Here is a 19,837-nt window from a genome sequence, read left to right as displayed (position 1 = left end):
ACTACACTGTTGTGCCCATCAAACACTGTTTTGCTACAGACATCCAGTCATTCTGGCTCTTACCATCTTTCCACTCCTACATGATCCCCGAGCCTGGGGGAGAACGGATAGGACACGGGTGTCACATTTAGATCTGAGTGTTCCACATTCTTTGATTCTCTGAATGTTGACTGGCTGTGGGTATCTTTAAAAAGGCGTCTATGATGAAGACTGAGGGAGACACTTATCTGTGGGTATAAAGATAAGAACATAGGAGGCAATTTATTACAATGTCTATTTACCAAAATAATAGTGTTAGCTTCTCCCCTAAGGCCTATGACCTAGTCAGCCATGAGGTTTTGGCCCAGTCAACAGTACCATGCACGAGGCCCATCTTACATAGTGAGCTTTAATTCCTATTAGAACATGGTTGGTGACTCCCATAACATTCTTGCCAGTGGGTATATCTTGCCAGGCCAGTCATTACAGCTCACAGAACTCACAACCGGTAAGACTGATGATGGCTTTTCTCTCCCTGAAGCAGACATAGAACTTTCCAACATTGTTGTCATAGTTAGGGTTTCTATTGCTGTGAAGACCATGGCAACTCATAAGAGAAGACATTTAATTGTGACTGGCTTACCAGTTCAGAAGTTTAGTTCATTATCACCATGCCAGAAAGCATGGCAGCACACAGGCAGACACGGTGCTGGGGAAGGAGCTGAGAGTTCTACATCTGGATTGGCAGACAGCAGGAAGAGAGACTGACACTGGGCCTGGCTTTCCCAGTGATAAATTTCCTCCAACAAGGCCACACCTATCCTAACAAGGCCACAACTCCTTATAGTGCCAATCCCTGTCATTCAAACCACCACAACTATGAAAGCTAGTTCATAGAAATGAAGCTTCAGGTTGGTACTAGACTTATTTCTCCATGCCCTATGACTCAGATGTGTGATGGCTTCAACAATAGGGTCTTACCATCAGATAAGATGGAGAGCCACGAAGAACAATGGCAATAGCCTATAACATTCCTAGGCGGATCAATGGGACCCCACTGACCAATAACTCGAAACCCATACTTGGCATGGGACATTTTATTTACAGTCAGTGGTGGCTGGGGAGGCATTATCCCCCCCCATTATAGGGCAGCTCCATTTAAACTATGTATTTTTCCTATCGTCGCAGGTTTCCATACAGCACTTTCGAAGGACTGCTTACAGTCAATCATCAATCAAGCCCATCGCTCACCAGACACGGCCACAAGCCAATCCGATCTGGGAATTTGCTCAGTTGAGACATCCTCCGGCGACCCCTGGCCATGTCAAGTTTACAACTGGAACTAACAAGGACAAGATTCAAATACATACCACCCATTCCAAACCTGTCAATTTATAATGATGCTAAAAATAATAATAAAGTCTTAACCAGGTGTGGTGGCTCATGGTAGTAATTCCACTACTCAGATCAGTGAAGCAGGAGGATTGCGGTAGGTGTAAGGCCAGTTTAGGCTATATAGTGAGTTCTAGGATAGCCTGGGCTACAGAGTGAGACCCTGTCTCCACAAAACAACGCAAATCTTTGTTGGTTATTACAGTGCTTTGAATGAGAACGACCCTCAAAGACTCATATATTTAATGCTCGGTTCTCTGTTGGTGGATAGTTGAGAAGGATTAGAAGGTATGGCCTTGTTGGAGAAAGTGTGTCAGTGGTGGTGTGGGCTTTGAGCTCTCTCTCTCTCTCTCTCTCTCTCTCTCTCTCTCTCTCTCTCTCTCTCTCTCTCTCTCTCCTTCCCCCATTCCCTCTCTGCCTGCTGCCTGTGTATCAGGATGAAAACTCTCAGCTACTGCTCCAGGGCCATGCCTGTCTGCTTCCTGACATTAATGGACTCACCCTCTGAAACTGTAAACAAGCTCCCAATTAAATGCTTTCTTTTAGAAGAGTCGCACTGATAATGGTCCAAAAGAACAATAACTAAGAAAGTTATACTGCAAAAAAACAGTTAAGTAAAGGGAGAGAAGTCAAATTTTTAATCCTGTCTTAATGATCCTAATATTGCAGGGTAGTCAAATAGTTGATAAAGAACTGGGTACATGCACGTGCACACACATGTAGCCTGGTTTATGTGTGGAGAGAACAATTTTGTGGAGATGGTTCTCTCCTCTCCGTCCATCTTTGCATGGGTCCCAGGGACTAAATGCAGGTAGCCAGGCTTTCTCTGCAAGCACTTTTACCGCTAACTCATCTCATTGCCCCCTCCCGCCCCTGCCCCAGAGTTGTTCTTTAAAGCTGAATTCTGTTAGTAAGTATACAAACGTGGCATAATTAGAATGCCACAACTTTGTGACTTATCAAGAAGCTATTAATCCAGAGGGAGGCTGTATTGACGACAGTTATTGGGCAGGAGAGATGGCTCAGCAGTTAAGAGCACTTACTGCTCTTGCAGAGGACCTAAATATGGTTTCTAGAGTCCATATCTGGGCCTCACAACCACCTGTCAACTCAGATCCAGAGGACCCAGCACCCTCTTCAGCCTTCAAGTGTACTGCACTCATGTGTACATGTGCACAGAGCCATGCACAGACACATAATTAAACATAAAATAACTGTGGGGGGAGCTGATAAACACATGAGACAGCATAATCAGCGGGCAGATAAAAGCAAAGACAGTTTTATGCAGGTGCAGAATAGACTGGATCTTGAAAAATGCAGGTTCAGTCCACACAGAGTCAGCAATCCCACCTTGAGTTTACTCCTGCCAGGAAAATCTCTAAGACTATGTTGACCAGTCTGCAACCATTTTGACTTTTTTGTTTTGTTTTGTTTTTTTGTTTTTGAGACAGAGTTTCTCTGTAGCTTTGAACCTGTCCTGGAATTTGCTCTTGTAGACCAGACTGGCCTCGAACTCACAGAGATCGGCCTGCCTCTGCCTACCGAGTGCTGGGATTAAAGGTGTGTGCCACCACCACCCAGCCATTTTGACTTTTTAAAAAAGGACATTTTTTTCTTCAGGCATAGTAGTGCATGCCTTTAATCTCAGCACTAGGAAGGCAGAGGTAAGTAGATCTCTGTGGCAGAACTTTGAGGCCAGCCTGGTCTACATAGTGAGTTCAAGGACAGCCAGAACTACAAAGTGAGACCCTGTCTCAAAAAAACAAAAAACAAAACAAGAAAACCATTTTTCCCATTAATCTTGTTATGTGTGTGTGCCCTGGTGCATGTGGAGGTCAGAGGGCAACTTCCTGAAATTGGAACTCCTAGTATGTGGGTCCTGGGGATCAAACTCAGGTCATCAGGCCTGGTGGCAAGTGTTGCAAGGAGAGGGCCTGCTTGTTCTTCCCAGCTGCCTGGCTAGCTTAAACCCAAAATAACCACACAGAAATTGTATTAATTAAAACACTGCTTGGCCATTAGCTCTAACTTCTTATTGGCTAACTCTTACATCTTAATTAACCCATCTCCATTAAACTGTGTCGCCACATGGCAGTGGCTTACCAGAGATTCAAAACTGGCATCCGTCTCAGGTAAAGAATCCATGGCTTCTCTGACTCCGCCCTTCTTCCTCCCAGCATTCAGTTATGTTTTCCCTGCATACCCAAGTTCTGCCCAATCAAAAGGCCAAGGCAGTTTCTTTATTCATTAACCAATGAAAGCAGCACATGAACATAAGAACCTCCTACACCAGGCAAGCAACTACACGCTGAGCTATCTTTCCAGGCCCATTTTGATTTTTGTATTATCAGTAATGAGCTAATAATGGAGAACTTTCAAAGGGCTGAATCAAACTAAGAGCACCTGAGTCTCGTGATCAACATCAGAAATAGAGTGTAAGATAGTGGGTAGACGCCTTTAATCCCAGCACTCGGGAGGCAGAGGCAGGCGGATCTCTGTGAGTTCGAGGCCAGCCTGGTCTACAAGAGCTAGCTCCAGGACAGGCTCTAAAAAGCTGCAGAGAAACCCTGTCTCGAAAAACCAAAAAAAAAAAAAAAAAGATAGTGGGTAGATGCATCACACTTGGGAAATCCTTGCCCAGGTCACCATCCCATGTGCTGCCTCTCTAATGAAAACATTTGCTTTATGGAGTCTGCAAAAGATAGAGAAACTCACAGGATGCAAACATCACATACATACAGAAATAAAGAAAGAAAGGAGGGAGAAAGGGCAGGCAAGCAGGAAGGAAGGAAGGAAGGAAAGAAGGAAGAAAGAGAGGGAGGGAGGAAGGGAGAAAGGGAGGAAAGGAGGGAAGAAGAAGAGGTTAGGGCTGTAGCTCATTCAGTAAGTGATTGCCTAGCATGCACAGAATCCTGGCCTTGATCCCAGAACCACATAAAAAAAAAAGATAATGCAAGCCTATAATTCCAGCTTTCAGGAGGCAGAGACAGGTTAGAAGTTAAAGGTTGTCGTTGGCTACTTTGGGAGTTGAGTCTAGCCTAGAGAACATGAGACTATCTTAGAACAACAAAGCAAAACAAACAAAAACACCTAAAACTGAAGGAGAATGAGAATGTTTGAAAATAGAGTTGGAAATTTGGGAGATACACCGAATGCAAGTTCAAACCTTGTTTGAGTTTTTTTTTTTCCAGATAGTAGCTTGCTATGTAGCCAAGGCTGCCCTGAAACTCTCCATCTTTCTGCCTCAGCCTCTTGGATGCTGGATTACAGGTGCATACCATCACAGTCACTGGGTTTTTATTGCTGCGTTTTGTTTGATTAATTAAGCTTTATGTGCTGAGAACTTTTAACATTGGTGGCTCACACCTGTAATCCCAGGACAAAAGCAGTAGAATCTGCTCAAGGCTGAGGCCAACCTGAGCTACAGAGTAAGACCTTGCCTCTAAATGGTTAGCAGAAAACAATAACATTTTTTCCTGGATACAAGATTATGAAGCACAAAATAATCATCTCTAGCGTTAGGATCTGGTCATGTCCATGGCAGATGTACCTCTGAACAGCCTAGGCTTTCTTATCAGGCTCAGAGACACAACACCCGCTCAGTAGATATCTAGATTTTCCCCTCTTGCAAGCCTCCAAGGTACTTGTTCTCCAATCCTTTGGACCAGGCCTGTCAATCTTCAAAAGACTTCAGCACAGGGTAGCAGGTGCAGTGTGGAGGCAGGTGGAGGTAGGCTCAGAGATGCTGGCCATCCTCACTGGGAAGGTACCAGCAGAAATACTTGCAGATGAGCCATTCTTTCACAAAGCCTGGGGACTTGAGAGATACAATGTGTTCGACGCTGGAAGGCCATAATATTCTTGTCTGTGCTCCAGGTCCAGCATCTTTCCCAGCTACTTTCGCTCCTTCCTTAGAAGGAAGCTGTGAATGTCAGTCTAGTTCTTGCTGGGCATCAATATGGTGCCTGACACAAGGGGTAAGGCTTGAAAGGAAAGGCATGTCTGAAATTAATTTTAAGAGAATCTCATTCTGTAGCCCAGGTTGTCCTGAAACTCATTCTGTAGCCCAGGCTGGTGTTGGAGGAAGGCCGCTTGTTTGTGCCAGCTGCCCAGACCCAAAATAATCACACAGAAACTGTATTAATTAAATCACTGTTTGGCCTATTAGCTCTAGTTTCTTATTTGCTAACTCTTACATATTAATTAAACCCATTTCTATTACTCTGTGTATCACCACAAGGCTGTGGCTTATCGGCTAAAGTTCAGGAGTCTGTCTCTGGTGGAGCTACATGGCTTTTCTCTGACTCTGCCTTCTCTCTCCCAGCATTCAGTTTAGTTTTTCTCGCCTAGCTAAGTTATGCCTTGCTATAGGTCCAAAGCAGTTTCTTTATTAATCAATGATAATCACAGCATACAGAGGGAAATCCCACATCAGGCTGGAGTGAAAATCAGAGCAATCCTCCTGCCTCAGACTCTCACGGGTTGGAACTGTAAGTGAGAGACCATGCACTGTTCCTTGTTTGACTCTTTTATTATTTATTTATTTTGGATTTTCAAGACTGGGTTTCTCTGTAGCTTTGGAGCCTGTCCTGGAACTAGCTCTTGTAGACGAGGCTGACCTCAAACTCACAGAGATCTTCCTGCCCCTGCTTCCTGAGTGCTGGGATTAAAGGTGTGTGCTAGCACCGTCCGGCCCTGTTTGACTCTTAATGAGAAGAAAGGACCTATGCAAAGTGATAATTTTAAAAAGAGGTCACCCCTGACTAACAACAAAGGTTTTACTTTTAAATAAGTCTCTTTGAATCAATTAGGTAGTCTTGTAAAAAAAATATTAAAATAAAACTTTTGATATTGAAGCACCTTTAAAATAAAAGGGCTTATTGAGCTGCTTGATGTTAGTTACAGAAAGAACCAGGTCCTCAGACAGATTTTTACAACTCACAATAGTCAGAATAGATAGAAATTGAGAAAGGTCCCTGGGGACAGGAATGGTGGAGCAACTTGTCCAAAAAACAAACAAACAAACAAACAAAAAACTTGGAAAAAAGAAATTCCCTTTACTTCTATTTTACACTAAGTACAAAATTTCAGGGCTGGATGTAGCTCCCTTGGCAGAGTGCTCGCCTCGCTTGTAGGAAGTCCTGAGTTCCATCCCAGTATTGAAGAACAGGTGCAGCAGTGAGGCCAGAGGACCAGGAGTTCAAGGTTATCCTCAGTGAGACAGTCTGATGCCAGTGTGATATACGTGGGACCCCCCTTTCAAAAATAATTTAAAATCAATTTTAGAAAACAGTGGGAACTAGACATAGAAGCACCTGAATGCTAGCCTGGAACTCGCTGGGTATTCCAGGCAGGCCTGGATCCTGTTGCCTCAGCCTCCTGATTTGCTAGCGGGATAGGCATATGCTAGCCTGGGCTACATAGTGAATTCTAGGTCAATCTGGGACACATACTGAGTTTATGCCCACAATCCCAAAAGAAAAAAAACAAAACAAAACGAAGTGGGTAGGGAGATAGAGACGGAGGAAGAAAGAAAAATGGGCAAAAGATGTTTACAAGCACCCAAGAGAGAATATTCAAATCAGCAATAAATATGGAAAAGGTGATCAGCTTCATTAATCAGGAATATGCAAATTAAAGCCAAAATTAACTCTGCCCAAGAAGCCAGATGCAGGAGAGGACACGTTGTTTGATTCCATTTATAGGAACTTCTAGTGACAGAAAGCAAATCAGTGGTGTCTGGGGGTGGAGATGAGAGAGACCTACTGGCAGACTGGGAGTGACTTTTGTGGTGATATAAATGTTCAATGTCTTGGGGTAAGGATTTTATGATTTGTCAGCAGTCCTTCACAGGTACAATTAAAGTGGGCATATTCATGGGTATGTATTCTATACATTAATAAATAAACTTACTCTCTGACCAGATCCAATCCTTATTGAGGTCCTAAGGCAGGGAGATTCCTAGAGCTGCAGAGTCTATGGCCAGTCTGGATAAGATTCTGTCTCCAAAATTAAAAGAAAAGAGGAGTTGGGGTGGAGCTCGGTCCGTAGGGGGTTGGCCTATCACACTTGAGTCTTAGGCTAGACCCACAAAAGACTCTAGAAGGGCATGTCTCTAGAGTGCATGCTTGAATCAGCTAATAGGGAGCTTGAGGCCAGCCTGGGCTATATGAGACCCTGTGGAATGGAAGAAGGGAGGGGTGGAGGGAGAAAGGATGGATTTTTTTAAAGCCCAATAAGATATCACTACATTTTCATCAGAATTATTAAAAGTGGGACTGGTGAGATGAATATATATGTATATATATGGTATGTATGTTTTTACCAAAATATATCTACAAAATAGCTCACAGCAAGATTGAGATGTAGGCTTTCACTGTAGCTCAGCTGGCCTTGAACTTTCATTTATCCTTTGCCTCAGCTTGCCAAAGGCCGCAGTCACAGGTGTGTGCCATTGTGACCAGCTAGATAAATCTTAAAGACGTTCGTCCAATTAGTTTCCTGTTGCTACAATAAAAAACCATTCTGATCAAAAGCAACTTGAGAAGGAATTTATTAGGCTTACATTTGTATGTCACAGTCCATCACTGAGGGACATTAGGACAGGAACGCAAGCAAGAACCTGGAGACAGGAACCGAAGCAGAGACCATGGAGTAACACTGCTTACCCACTTGCTCCCCATGGCTTGCTCAGCCTGCTTTCCTTCACAGCTCAGGACTACCTGCCAGAGGACGGCACCTTCCACAGAAGGTGAAACCCTTCTTCATCAATTAGCAATCAAGAAAATGCCCCACAGACATGGCCACAGGCCAATCTGATGGAGGCAACTACCCAACTGATGGTCCATTTCCCAAGTAGGTAGCCAAGAATAACCATCACGATGTAGAAGACAAGAGATTAAAAACAAAACTGAATATATTTTGGTTCTATTTGACTAAGGCACCAAACAGTCTAAATTAATTTACTGTATTAGAAATCAGAATAGAGATCACCTAGTTGGGGGTGAGGAGAAACTAACAATCAGCAGGGCTTGTGATTTGTGTTTCTCTTAGATCCTTACAAATCTAAGAAAATGAGTAAAATTAAGATACTCTGTTAACTAAGTTACTATGTTTTAATAGCATTAATTTTATTTTGAGCTTTCTCTTAGAGCATAAGCTATATCTTCACCAAGTGCCTAGCTGATAGTCACCTTTGACAACTGTGTAACTAAAAGCCAAATGGGCAATTTTACCTCAGATATATAATACTTGATGAGGTCATAACCCTTTCTCTCCAAAAATTGATACCTGGGAATAGACATCACTTGAGACTATGAATTCTAATATTTTGGAATGACATTTGAGATACCCAGCACAGGGAACGCGAAGGCAGGTGAGTCAGGAATTCAAGACCAACCTTGGCTACACCACAATTTTTAAAGATTTATTTTATTTTTAATTGTATGTATATGTGCGCCCTGCAAATGGATATATGCATAGGTGAATGTAGGTATTATCAGAGTCCAGAAAAGTGCACTGGATCCCTTTGGAGCTAGAATTACAGGCTGTTGTAAACCAAGTAACACGGGTGCCAGGAACTGAACTCCGATACTCTGCAAGAGCATGACCTCTTAACTGCTGAGCCACGTTTGATACAAGTTTGAAGCCAGTCTGGGATACATAAGACCATGTCTAAAAAACCAACAAAAACGTTTGGTTTATACAGGAATTACAAGTGTGAGACTGAGGAGGTAACGCACAGGCTGAGCATTAGGACCACTTTTGGTTATGTTGTTAGCGGAGTGATGGCGTCTGCCTGTAAACCCTGGCTCAGGAGGCTGAGGCAGGAAGATTCAAAGCTGAAGGCAACCATCTGGGCAATATAATGGGCTTCAACTAACCTAGAGTAAGGAGAGGGAGATACACATATACACACAGAGAGAATGCTATGATATAAATAGCCTTGCAGTTATTTTGCTGGGGAAAAAAAAAAACCTGATCTGTTAGAAATAAATATTTATGTGTTCACTAATGAAATTAATAGCTGATATTTGCTTTAAAATAATTTCCAGAACAAACAACACAGACAACAGTAACAAACTACAAATAAAATAATTCTCTGGACAGGAGAGAATTGAGCGGGAGATTGGCATATATTGATTTATGATGGGAGCAGCTAATAGAAAATTGAGGGAAGATTATTCTATTACCTATATTTTTGTAAATATTTGAAATAGTTTATTTTTATTTTATTTTATTTTTTAAAGGTGTAGTCCAGGCTGGTCTCAAACTGGTGATCTTCTGGCGTCTGCCCAAAGTCAAGAAGAGCTAGAAAATCCTTTTAAAGAAAAAAGAATAAGGCAGTTCTCAAACACCTTCCTCAATAGGAAGATGATAGACTGCGCTGTCTTCGCAGGGACGTCTAGAGCAGCAGTGGAAGACAGGTGCCTTTTGAAATGCTGTCTGAATACCTGCAGTTTTTGTCCTTCTGGCTGCCAGCTCTGTCGGTTCTTTGCCCTCTCCGCTGCCTTCCAATGGTTCCCGCCGCCGCCCCTCCGCAGCCGCAATGGTTTAGCCCGGCTTCCCCCGGGGGAACCCCTTGGGCGGAGCGCGGCCCCCGCCGTGAGACCACTTGGATCCCTCCGCGTCAGGGGTGGGCCGGGGAACCTGTGGGCCGGGCACGAACCCGGGCTCTGATTGGCCGTCGCAGGAGTAAACATCCGGAGAGGTGGGGCGGGGCCGGAAGTGGACGAAGAAGGCGGCGGCTCAGGCGGTTCAGGAGGTTTTTTAGAGCTGGAGTCCGAGGCTCAGGTGCCATGGGCCTACTGAAGGAGCCCTGAGGGGACGCGAGGCGGGCATGGCGGGCGCTCGGGCCGCCGCCGCAGCCTCGGCGGAGTCCACCGCCTCTTCGGGAAACCCGCCGCCTCAGGAGCCGGGGCTTGGGGAGCTGCTGGAGGAGTTCTCCCGGACTCAGTACCGGGCCAAGGACGGCGGCGGGACTGGCGGCTCTAAGGTGAGCCCCAGAGGTGCAGCGACCTGGAACTGGTCCCAGGCTTGAGTTACTGAGGGAAGACGACAGTCAGGGATGGGAGGAGAGCGGGAAGGGACCTCCCTGGGAAGGCACAGAGGAGGAACTTATCCAACATGTGAACTCGGAGAGCAAGGGTCCGGCTTAACACCAAAGAGAGGACCAAGGCTCTTTTGTTTTGTTTGGGGGGGGGGGGTTACTTTAGACAAGGGGTTTGGAGGTCAAGGGTCGGAGCTGCGGGCCAGGTGCAAAGGTTAGACAGTAGGAAATAGGGAAAATTGCTACCCTTCATGAGCCTAGAACCTCTAAAATCAAAGTAAAAATGGGGAAGAGATTCTCCCAGCCCAGAGATCAGAGCAGGAGCCTGGAGTAGTGGGGCATTATGGAGCCCAGAGAGCAGCTGAGTTAGTCGCCTCCTTATAAGGTGCCAGCATGACTTAGGCCCTTCCCTTTCCTTTCCTGTAGAACAAGAAGACAACCCACATTCCCCTTCTGTTCCTTTTATCAGAAAGAAGTTTCTGTTGTTCCCCCCCCCCCACTCCCGGAATTTCCCTTTGTTCTAATTACCAGGCGTTGAAAGCTCCTGGTCTGATTGAAATATACTCACCTCTGCACACTGGTAGACCCTACCCCTTCTCAATTCCAGTGTGGTAGCTTTAGCATTTCGTTTACTGATTGGGGTTCGTCTATCCTGGACCATAAACTGGTTTGGCTCCAGAGGTTACCTAGGGGCTGGGACATGCTGTAGATGGCATCTTCTATTAGTCTCAGAGGTGACCTAGGAAAGACCAGTAATGATGGGGTAGTATCTCTCCAGATTAACTAAGTACCTTTCAGATTATACTTGGCATCATTTGGGGTACTACTTAAACACAAAAGTTTCTTGGTCTTAGATTCTCTTAAATCACAATTTCTGGTGGTCAGACCCTAGATTTGTAATGTGTGTTTGTGCAGATAGGTCTTAAACTTGTTGTATATCCAAAACCAAGTTGTGCACTCCTGATCCTCCTGTCTCCACTTCCCAACTGCTGGGGTTACAGGTGTGCACCTTCATGCTTGGTCTATGTGATGCTAGAGATTGAACACAGGTTTTTATGCATCCCAGACAAGAACTCTACCAGATGAGATGTATCACCAATCTTGCCTGTTTTGAGACATGGTCTTTCCCTGGGGCCCTGGCTTGGCCTCACATTCATTATGTATCCAGGATGGCTTGTAACAATGATCCTCTTGCTTGGCCTCCCAAGTACTGCTTACAGGTGTGAACCATCACACCTGTGGTCAAGGAAACTCATTTGAGTGCTTGCAGGAGGTATGTGATTTTTGACGGATCCCACCTCCCTCTTAATGTCTGAAGATTAGAGTTTTACAAGATAAACCTTTACTTTCATGTAGCTGGTCCTAATACTGCTCCAGGCATCATGGTGTCTTGCAAAGTTATGTTACAGGTTGTAAGCTTTTCTTCTAGTGGGCTCTTCTCTGAACTGTGAACAAAAGGAGTAACTTTAGAGGGAGCCTTGCCTTCAGTATTATAAGCAGATAGTAGGGAAGGAGCCAGCTGTCTGCAGCTTTTATTTTGCTGACTAGAGCTGCTTTATTTTTGTAGGAGTTATTGAGACATGGTCTTGAGATATATATATATATGATATATATATATATATATTTGATATATATATATATATATCCTAGACTGGCTTTGAACTTGCCATCCCCCTGCCTCAGCATCCTATGTACTAGGATTATAGGTGTGCCCGCCGTGTCTGACTGACAAAAGCTTCAAATATTATTATCTTGGGGCTGTAGAATAGGAAAGCATCTAGTGTCAAAGAAATGGAATGTGTTAAAGCTCTTATAGTAACCTAAAGCAAGAGTTACTGCTGCTTTGATTTTTGAGACAAAGACTCACTATGTAGCCCAGCTTGGCCTTGAATTCTTAACCCTCCTGCTTCAGCCTTCCAAGTGCCTGGATAACAGGCATGTGTCACTACATCTAGAAAGAATTTTTACATCTTATGAATGATAGACTCTCTCCAGTGTTAACTACAAACTCTCTCTCTCTCTCTCTCCTCTCTCTCTCCTCTCTCTCTCTCTCTCTCTCTCTTTCTGTGTGTGTGTGTGTGTGTGTGTGTGTGTGTGTGTGTGTTTTGTTTTCAAAATAGGGTTTCTTTGTACAGCTTTGACTGTCCTGGAACTCACTGTGTAGACCAGACTGGCTTAGAACTTACAGATTTGCCTGCATCTGCCTCCCGAGTGCTGTGATTAAAGTGTGTGCCACCACTGCCAAGCTGACTACGCATAGTCTTACATACAGTGTGGATGATGGGTTTAGATACCTTTCTGAAGCATACAATGTGAGTTAACATAGAAGGACCTATGGCCCAGCATTGTTTCTTCCCAACACTGAATGATAATCACAAAAGTACTTGTCACTTCCAGTGGCCTTTTTGTTCATGGGCCATTTAATTCTCATGACTTCAGATCCCAAGATTCTTCTTCATGCTCAAGTCTCCTTCTCTATGCAGGTTGAACGCATTGAGAAGAGATGTCTGGAGCTATTTGGCCGCGACTACTGTTTCAGCGTGATTCCAAATGTGAACGGTGATATCTGCGGCCACTACCCCCGTCACATCGTATTCCTGGAGTATGAGAGTTCTGAGAAAGAGAAAGACACGTGAGCATCCTGTGACCATGTCTGGTAGACCTGAGAAGCTCATCTCCAGGGTCAGGAAACTGGGCAGGGCATGCTCGCTTTCCCAGGTGGTGTTTAGTTACTGGCATCTTTGTTTACTTATGACTTTGAGTTTGACTGGCAGGGTAGTGCGGGATAGCATGAGAAGTGGAGTCATAGCACTGGATTTCTCTTTCATATTTGACTTTATTGACCTAAGATAACCAACACAACACTTTACTTCCCTGAAACAACCTCAGTGCTATCTTTGCTTGTCTTTAGCAGGCGTAATTAGAAGGAATGGTGACATATCGAGATAGACTGTATTTTATTGAGGTAGGGTATCATGTAGCCTGAGTTGGCCATGAGCTCTTTGTGTAGCCAAAGGAATGATCTTTAACTTCTGATCCTCCTGCCTCTACCACCTAAGTGCTGGCATTACAGGCTTATGCCGCCATGTCCGGCTTTCAAAACAGGCTTAAGAGTGTTTGCCATGTGTATGTCTTAAGAACTTAAGGTCTAAAGTCACACTACTTGAGTTAACATCCTGGTTGTCCATTTTCTGACCATGTAACTAACCCTAGACAAGTTATTCATCTTCTTTATCCTTAGGATTTCATTGGTAATTCCAAGCCTCATCAAAATTAAGGCTTGCAAAGACTAATTAAATTTCTAGAAAAGTGACTAGTGCAGTCCCTGATTATAAATGGTGCTAATACAAGTCTGATGTGTTTGCATTAAGAATTAAAAATAAGAGCTACCTGGTGCACTAAAGTCTTACACAGACTTGAGTGCTTTACATAGGTTAATAGTTCACAGCGGAGGAGACTTGAAGCACCTGATACAGGAGTCTCTCATTAGGTAGTCAGTAAAGGGTAATGGTTCTTTGGCACAACACTGAGACTCCATGTTTGCTCCCAGTTTCTTCACCTAAGTTTCCTGCTTGCTGTTTATCTTAAGGAAGTTCCAGGAGCTGCTATGTAAGCTTGGCCCTGTGGATGAGGTGATGGATAGGCTCCTGTCCTCAAAGCAAGGCCATTAGACCGAGACCTGGGGAGAAGCAAGGACTTTGGGGTTCTAGAGCTAGGGGGTCAAAAATCACAGCATACTAAGATGCTTAAGTAATTCATATGTGTGGTCAGTGTTGAGAAGTGCTACTGTAGGCAAATGGAGAATGGCTAATCCTGCCTGGTGTGTATGAGACAACTTCATGATAAGAGAGCCTGTGCAACAGGGCTTGGGAGGGTGATAGTGTATCCCCAGAGATCTTAGAACAACTTCTGAATAGGCTTTTCCTTTTCCTTTCTTTCCCCTGCCTTTTCCTTCCTTTCTCCTTGTCCTCTCTTCCCTTCACCCCTTTTTCTTCCTTCCTTTTCTCACCTTTCCCTTTCCTGCCCTCCTCCTGTTTTGTTTGCTCTGAGACAGGTTTCGCACTGTAGACCCAGCTGATCTTTATCTTAACTCTGCCTCAGCCTCCCAAGCTCTGAGATTACAGGTGTGAGTCTCCATTGTTAACTTGGTGTAGCATCTTGATCATTACCAAGGAGTGTGGACTTTTGGGACATGTAAGGATGTTAGTGCTTTTCATCAGTAACACCTGTGTACAAATGATGAGTACAGATTCCAAGATCCTCTCTTGGGCCTTCTAAACCAGAATGAAAAGTTAAGCATATTACCCTTCTGTGAAGATCCTAGAACTGGTATCACATCCTCCCTGGGCATCTGTGCTTTTTACAGCACCTTCCAGTACTGTTCATAGCTTTTCTCTTCCTAACTGCCCTTCCAAGGGTAGGGAAACTTAGCCTTTTACAATCATTCAAGGTGGTCAGTAAGTCTGTGTCTGTCTCTCTCTCACATACCCTCTCTGTCTCTTCACTATCAATATTGTCATCCATGTAACTAAGACTGGCCTTGAACTCATGAACCTTCTGCTTACATCACCCAAGTGGTGGAGTTAGAAGTCTCCACCATCATGCCTTGCCCAAATTACTATTTCTGAACAGCTCTTCTATTTATTTTTCTTCTGCCCTTTCCTACTCTTTCCTACAGTGCTGTCTGGCACTTAACCACTGTCCTCTGATAGCATTCAGATGTTAAGCTTAACACCCCAACTCTGTGAGTGAACCAGCAAGGCATCTTGTTACTGCAGAATATGATTCACTACCTCAGAGGTGGGACCAGGATTCGGCATTCTCTAATGAGCTCTCAGGTATGGTTAGTTGTTCTGAGAGAAACATGTTCAGTGTTTATTCATTCTAGCTTTAAAGAGAATAATCTCCAGCAGCTGCTGTAGCTCAGTTGTCAGAGTCCATAGGGCATAGAAGAAGCCCCTGGGTTCAGTCCTAGCACTATATAAACTGGCCATTATGGTGCATGCTTGTAATCCCAGGGCTTTGGAGGTGGAGGCAAGGGTATCAGAAGTTCAAAGTCAGGGGTCAGGGTTTTTGAGATGGTTCCTTGGGTAAAGACTCTTGCCGCTAAGCCTGAGGACCTGAGTCTTATTCCCGGGACCTACATCGTAGCAGGAGAGAACTGACTCCATTCTTGGCTACAAGGTAAGTCTGAAAGAAGCCTGAACTCTGCCCTATCTTGAGGTGGTGAGAGGGGTGGTATTTCTTGATTGCCTACTTGTTGTCATCTGTTAGGATTTCACACACCAGCTTATTTAAGTCCTGCAGTCACCTATGAAAAATATAGAATCACCCCCATTCTACAGAGGAAAAAGATGAAGCCCAGAGACAATTTCCCTTTACCCACAAGCCAGTAAGCAGAATGATTCCACTGTCCCCCTGTCTGCCTTTTCTTTCTTTACTGCCACCTTGTCCATGAGGGCCTCACTTTCCAGGAAAACGCCTACAAGACTGTTAGAATTTTATTTTGTATGTGTTTGGTGTCAAGATCAAACCCAGGGCTTTGAACAGTTTTTTAAATTGTGTCTGTGGGTATATGCATTGATTTGCAAGTACCAATGAAGTCCCTGCTGGAGCTGGAGCTTGCATGTGATTGTGAACTTCCTAGTATGGATGCTGGGAACTAAACTTAGGTCCTCTGGAAGAGCAGCATGTGCTCTTAATCAATGGATCATCTCTCCAGCTCCCTTTTTTTTCTTTTTGAGGTGGGATCTTGACCTCAGAACCCTCCCGTCCTGTGTAGCTGAGATCACGAGCGTGTGTCTGAGCCCTGTCTCTGTGTGTAGTCACTTTCCACTTCTCACATGCTCACTGTGTTACACTGAAGTGACTTTTAGTTGGCAGTGACTTTGTTGAAGGGAATAGAGTTTGAATATAATTGGGTAGCAAGAAATATGACTACATGCGTCTTAAGTATTAATGTGACACTAGTGAAACTGAGTTAAGCCTGGTATAACTAGATTCAGGAAGTGACTTGGCCTAGCTAACGAGCCTCCGCAGTTCTGCCCACCCTCTGTGCAGGCAGGCCACAGGGTTTTCTCTGAATGTTTGCTTAGCTGCCTCTCTTTGGTGGACCCCACGAATTCAATAGGAGAAGCCCCACTTGTGAAATCCTCATCCTCAAGCTTGGCGGGTGTAAACAAGCAATGGCAGTCTACAGAGGGCCTGAGCTCTTGGTAGTGGTTTAAACTGTGGACTCTAGCTGGGCTTACTGGTTCACTGTGGAGACTGAGATAGGATTGCTGTGAGTTCCAGACCAGCGTGGGGCATAGTGCAGTGAGATGGCCGAGCAGGTGAAAAGCACTTCTGTTACAGTTCCTTTCAACCCAGATGTGGGGACTCTGTCTGTAATCCCAGAGCTCCTATAACAAGATAGGAAGTAAATACAGAATTGACCAGGAACTCAGTTATACAGCACAGCAGCTGAAATAAGACCCTCCCTCAAAAAAACAAGGTGTCAGGAGAGAACCACCTCCTCAGCTTTGTCCTCTGACCTCTATATACCATAATGTATGCTTATCCTTTCCTCCTTCTCCCCCCCACAAATAAACAATCCTTTGAAAGGGCACACACACACACAGAGGAAATTTTAAAAAAACACAGAAAATAGTGTTGCTACATCAGTTCTGACAAGAAGTGTTCTTAACCTGTACAACATTCCTAAACTAGTTTGGTTGTTCCCGCACACACCTAGTCTTCCTGCCTTGGCCTCAAGGGTAATAACAGTTGTCATGTGTTACCACACCATGCTTTAAAAATAGTTTTGTGAGAAAATGATATTCATGAAGACTAAAAACCAATTAATACCGATGGAGGGGGCTAGAGATTTAATTCTGACAGGCCTTGGGTTCACTCTTCAACTGCAAATAAATAAATAGCAAAGGAAGTTTCACCACCTGGTTGTAGATACACGTGTATAAGAATACAGTGCTCATTTGGGTGTGGTTAATTCACTGGAAGTGAAAGAAAAAGAAACAGGAACTAGGGAGAAAGCAGAAACAGAACTGGTTCTTTGACTAGTGACCAGGCAGATAAGCCATGATCTAGCCTAATAGAAAAGGAATGTTGTTATACTTAAAAGAACTCAGAATCCAGCATAATCCCAGTCCTTGGGAGGCTGACGTAGGATTTTGAGCCTGCTAACAGCCTGGGGTACATAGTAGTGAGAATGTGTCTCAATAGCTCAGAACCCTGACAGTTCAGAGTTAAATACTGGTGCTATCTGTGTTGATGATGTGTGTGTGTTTGTGGGTTTTTTTTTATGAGACCTAGTCTTACTATGTAACACAGGCGGGTCTAGAACTCTTGCTTCAGCCTTCTGTGTTGCAAGAACTTAACCTGGAAGATGGAAGGTTTTGTATGTTAGGATTTTGAGACAGGATATCATATAGCCCAGGCTGGTCTTGAATTGTACATAGTCCCAAAATGACCTTGTTGAGTTCATGACCTTCCTGTCTCTACCTCCTAGTACTTAGAACTGGACTTGGTATGGTGGTGCCTGGTTTTCCAACCTCCCCCCTCGGCCCCAGAATGTGTGAATGTAGTATATGGGTGTGGTATAGGTGCGAGTGGCGGGGGGCAGTACATGTACCTGTGCCCAAGCGTGAAGTCCAAAGAACATTGTGTTCATCTGTCGCACTCTGCGTTATTCCTGTGAAGAAAGGTCTCTCCCTGAAAGAGTTCTCATTTTCCAGCTAGTCTGGCAGCCCCATTAGTGCCCACTGCCCTGTCCCCAACTATACTGGTGTTATAGTGGCACATGAGATCTTGCCCAGCTTGTTACGGTATTAGAATCTAGGCTTAAGCCACAAAGCTGTGCAGTGTTTTTAGCCACTGAACAATCTCTCTGCTTTTCTGTTCGTTTTTGAGGTAAGGTCTCATAATTTAGCCCAGGCTAACTGTAAACTCAAAGAATAGTTAAGGTTGATTTTGAACTCCTGATTCACCTGCCTCTACTTCCCACATTCTGAGATTAGGCCCAGAGGGGGCTGCTGTGAACTAGCTGAGGTCAGCGCAGCAAAGAGTGCTGCCAAGGCTGAGAGAAGGGTATGGTGACCGGATAGGTGGGAAGCTAGGCACTGGGAGCCAAGCTGTGTGCTCTGCTTGATATTCGTAGAATTTAGTGCTGCACTGTCTTGGACTAAGTGCCTTTACTTATCATAGAGAAAGCAGGGCAGGGAAAGCAGCAGCATCCAGCTTCTCAGCTGCAGGATTTGCTGGTGAGTCAGTGCTGTCGTGTCTGTGGGTACTTGATTGAAAAAGGCACCCTAGCCTCACAAAACTTGCCATTCTTCCTCCTTCATGAAAGAAAAAAGTTAACAAATTATTTCTTAAACCTGATCTTCCAGAAAGCTATACCAAGGGGTGTTAGTCTTCTTAAACCTCTTGGGTTCTTTTGGTTTTTGCAGAGCAATTTTTTTAAAATATTTATTTATTTATTATGTATACAATATTCTGTCTGTGTGTATGCCTGCAGGCCAGAAGAGGGCACCAGACCCCATTACAGATGGTTGTGAGCCACCCATGTGGTTGCTGGGAATTGAACTCAGGACCTTTGGAAGAACAGGCAATGCTCTTAACCTCTGAGCCATCTCTCCAGCCCTACAGAGCAAAATTTTTAAATTTATTATATTATTACTTTAAAAATTAGCAATCCAAATTCCCCCTCCCTCCTCTCCTACCACTCTTCTCCCTCTCCCTCCACAGACCCTGCCACCCCACCCCCTCCAATCCTAAGAGAGGGCCATGCACCCTGCCCTGTGGAAAGTCCAAGGCCCTCCCTACTACATCTAGGTTGAGCAAGGTTTGCATCCAAAGGGAATAGGATCCCAAGAAGCCGGTACATGCAGTAGAGACAAATCCCAGTGTCACTCACTATCAGTGGCCCCTCATTCTGTCCCAGCTGTCAACCCCCTTCAGAGGGGCTTGGTTGTTCCCATGCTCATTCACTCCCAGTCCAGTTGGCGTTGATGAGCTACCATTAGCTCAAGCAAACTGTCTCACTGGATGAATCCCTCATGGTCTTGAATTCCTTGCTCATACTCTCACTCTTTCCACTCTTCAACTGGATCTTGGGAGCTCAGTCCAGTGCTCCGATGTGGGTCATTGCCTCTGTTCTGTTGTTGGACAAAAGTTCTATGGTGATATTTAAGATAATCAGTCTGACTACAGGGTTCTAGCCATAAACAGAGGACATCGAGCCTGTAGTTCATGATCCTAGAGAAACTAAGTAATAAGGTGAACCCAAAGAAAAACATATATAGACCCACCTGGAAATTGGAATCAGACAAAAATTTAAGAGTAGGGGGGCAGAGGGATAGGAAGAAGGGGGAAGGCGAGGTTGAGAACTTGAAGGAATGGGATAGTTGAGATGGAGGA

General features: G+C 44.4%; 1 protein-coding gene across 2 annotated transcripts in view; it reads left to right on the top strand.

The window, feature by feature from the left end:
- Window positions 1–10,097: 10,097 nt before the first annotated feature.
- Mtmr14 (myotubularin related protein 14) overlaps window positions 10,098–19,837 on the top strand; it is a 45,550-nt gene continuing 35,810 nt past the window's right edge. For both annotated transcript variants that reach the window (XM_038318393.2, XM_038318392.2), the window contains exons 1-2: window positions 10,098–10,366; window positions 12,904–13,052. In XM_038318393.2, the coding sequence (XP_038174321.1) occupies window positions 10,211–10,366; window positions 12,904–13,052 (305 nt within the window). In that variant the 5' untranslated portion in view covers window positions 10,098–10,210. The remainder of the gene's footprint in view (window positions 10,367–12,903; window positions 13,053–19,837) is intronic.

The sequence above is a fragment of the Arvicola amphibius genome, chromosome 2, assembly GCF_903992535.2.
Source record: "Arvicola amphibius chromosome 2, mArvAmp1.2, whole genome shotgun sequence".
Taxonomy (NCBI): Eukaryota; Metazoa; Chordata; class Mammalia; order Rodentia; family Cricetidae; genus Arvicola; species Arvicola amphibius.
This window is presented reverse-complemented; position numbering and strand designations above follow the sequence as displayed.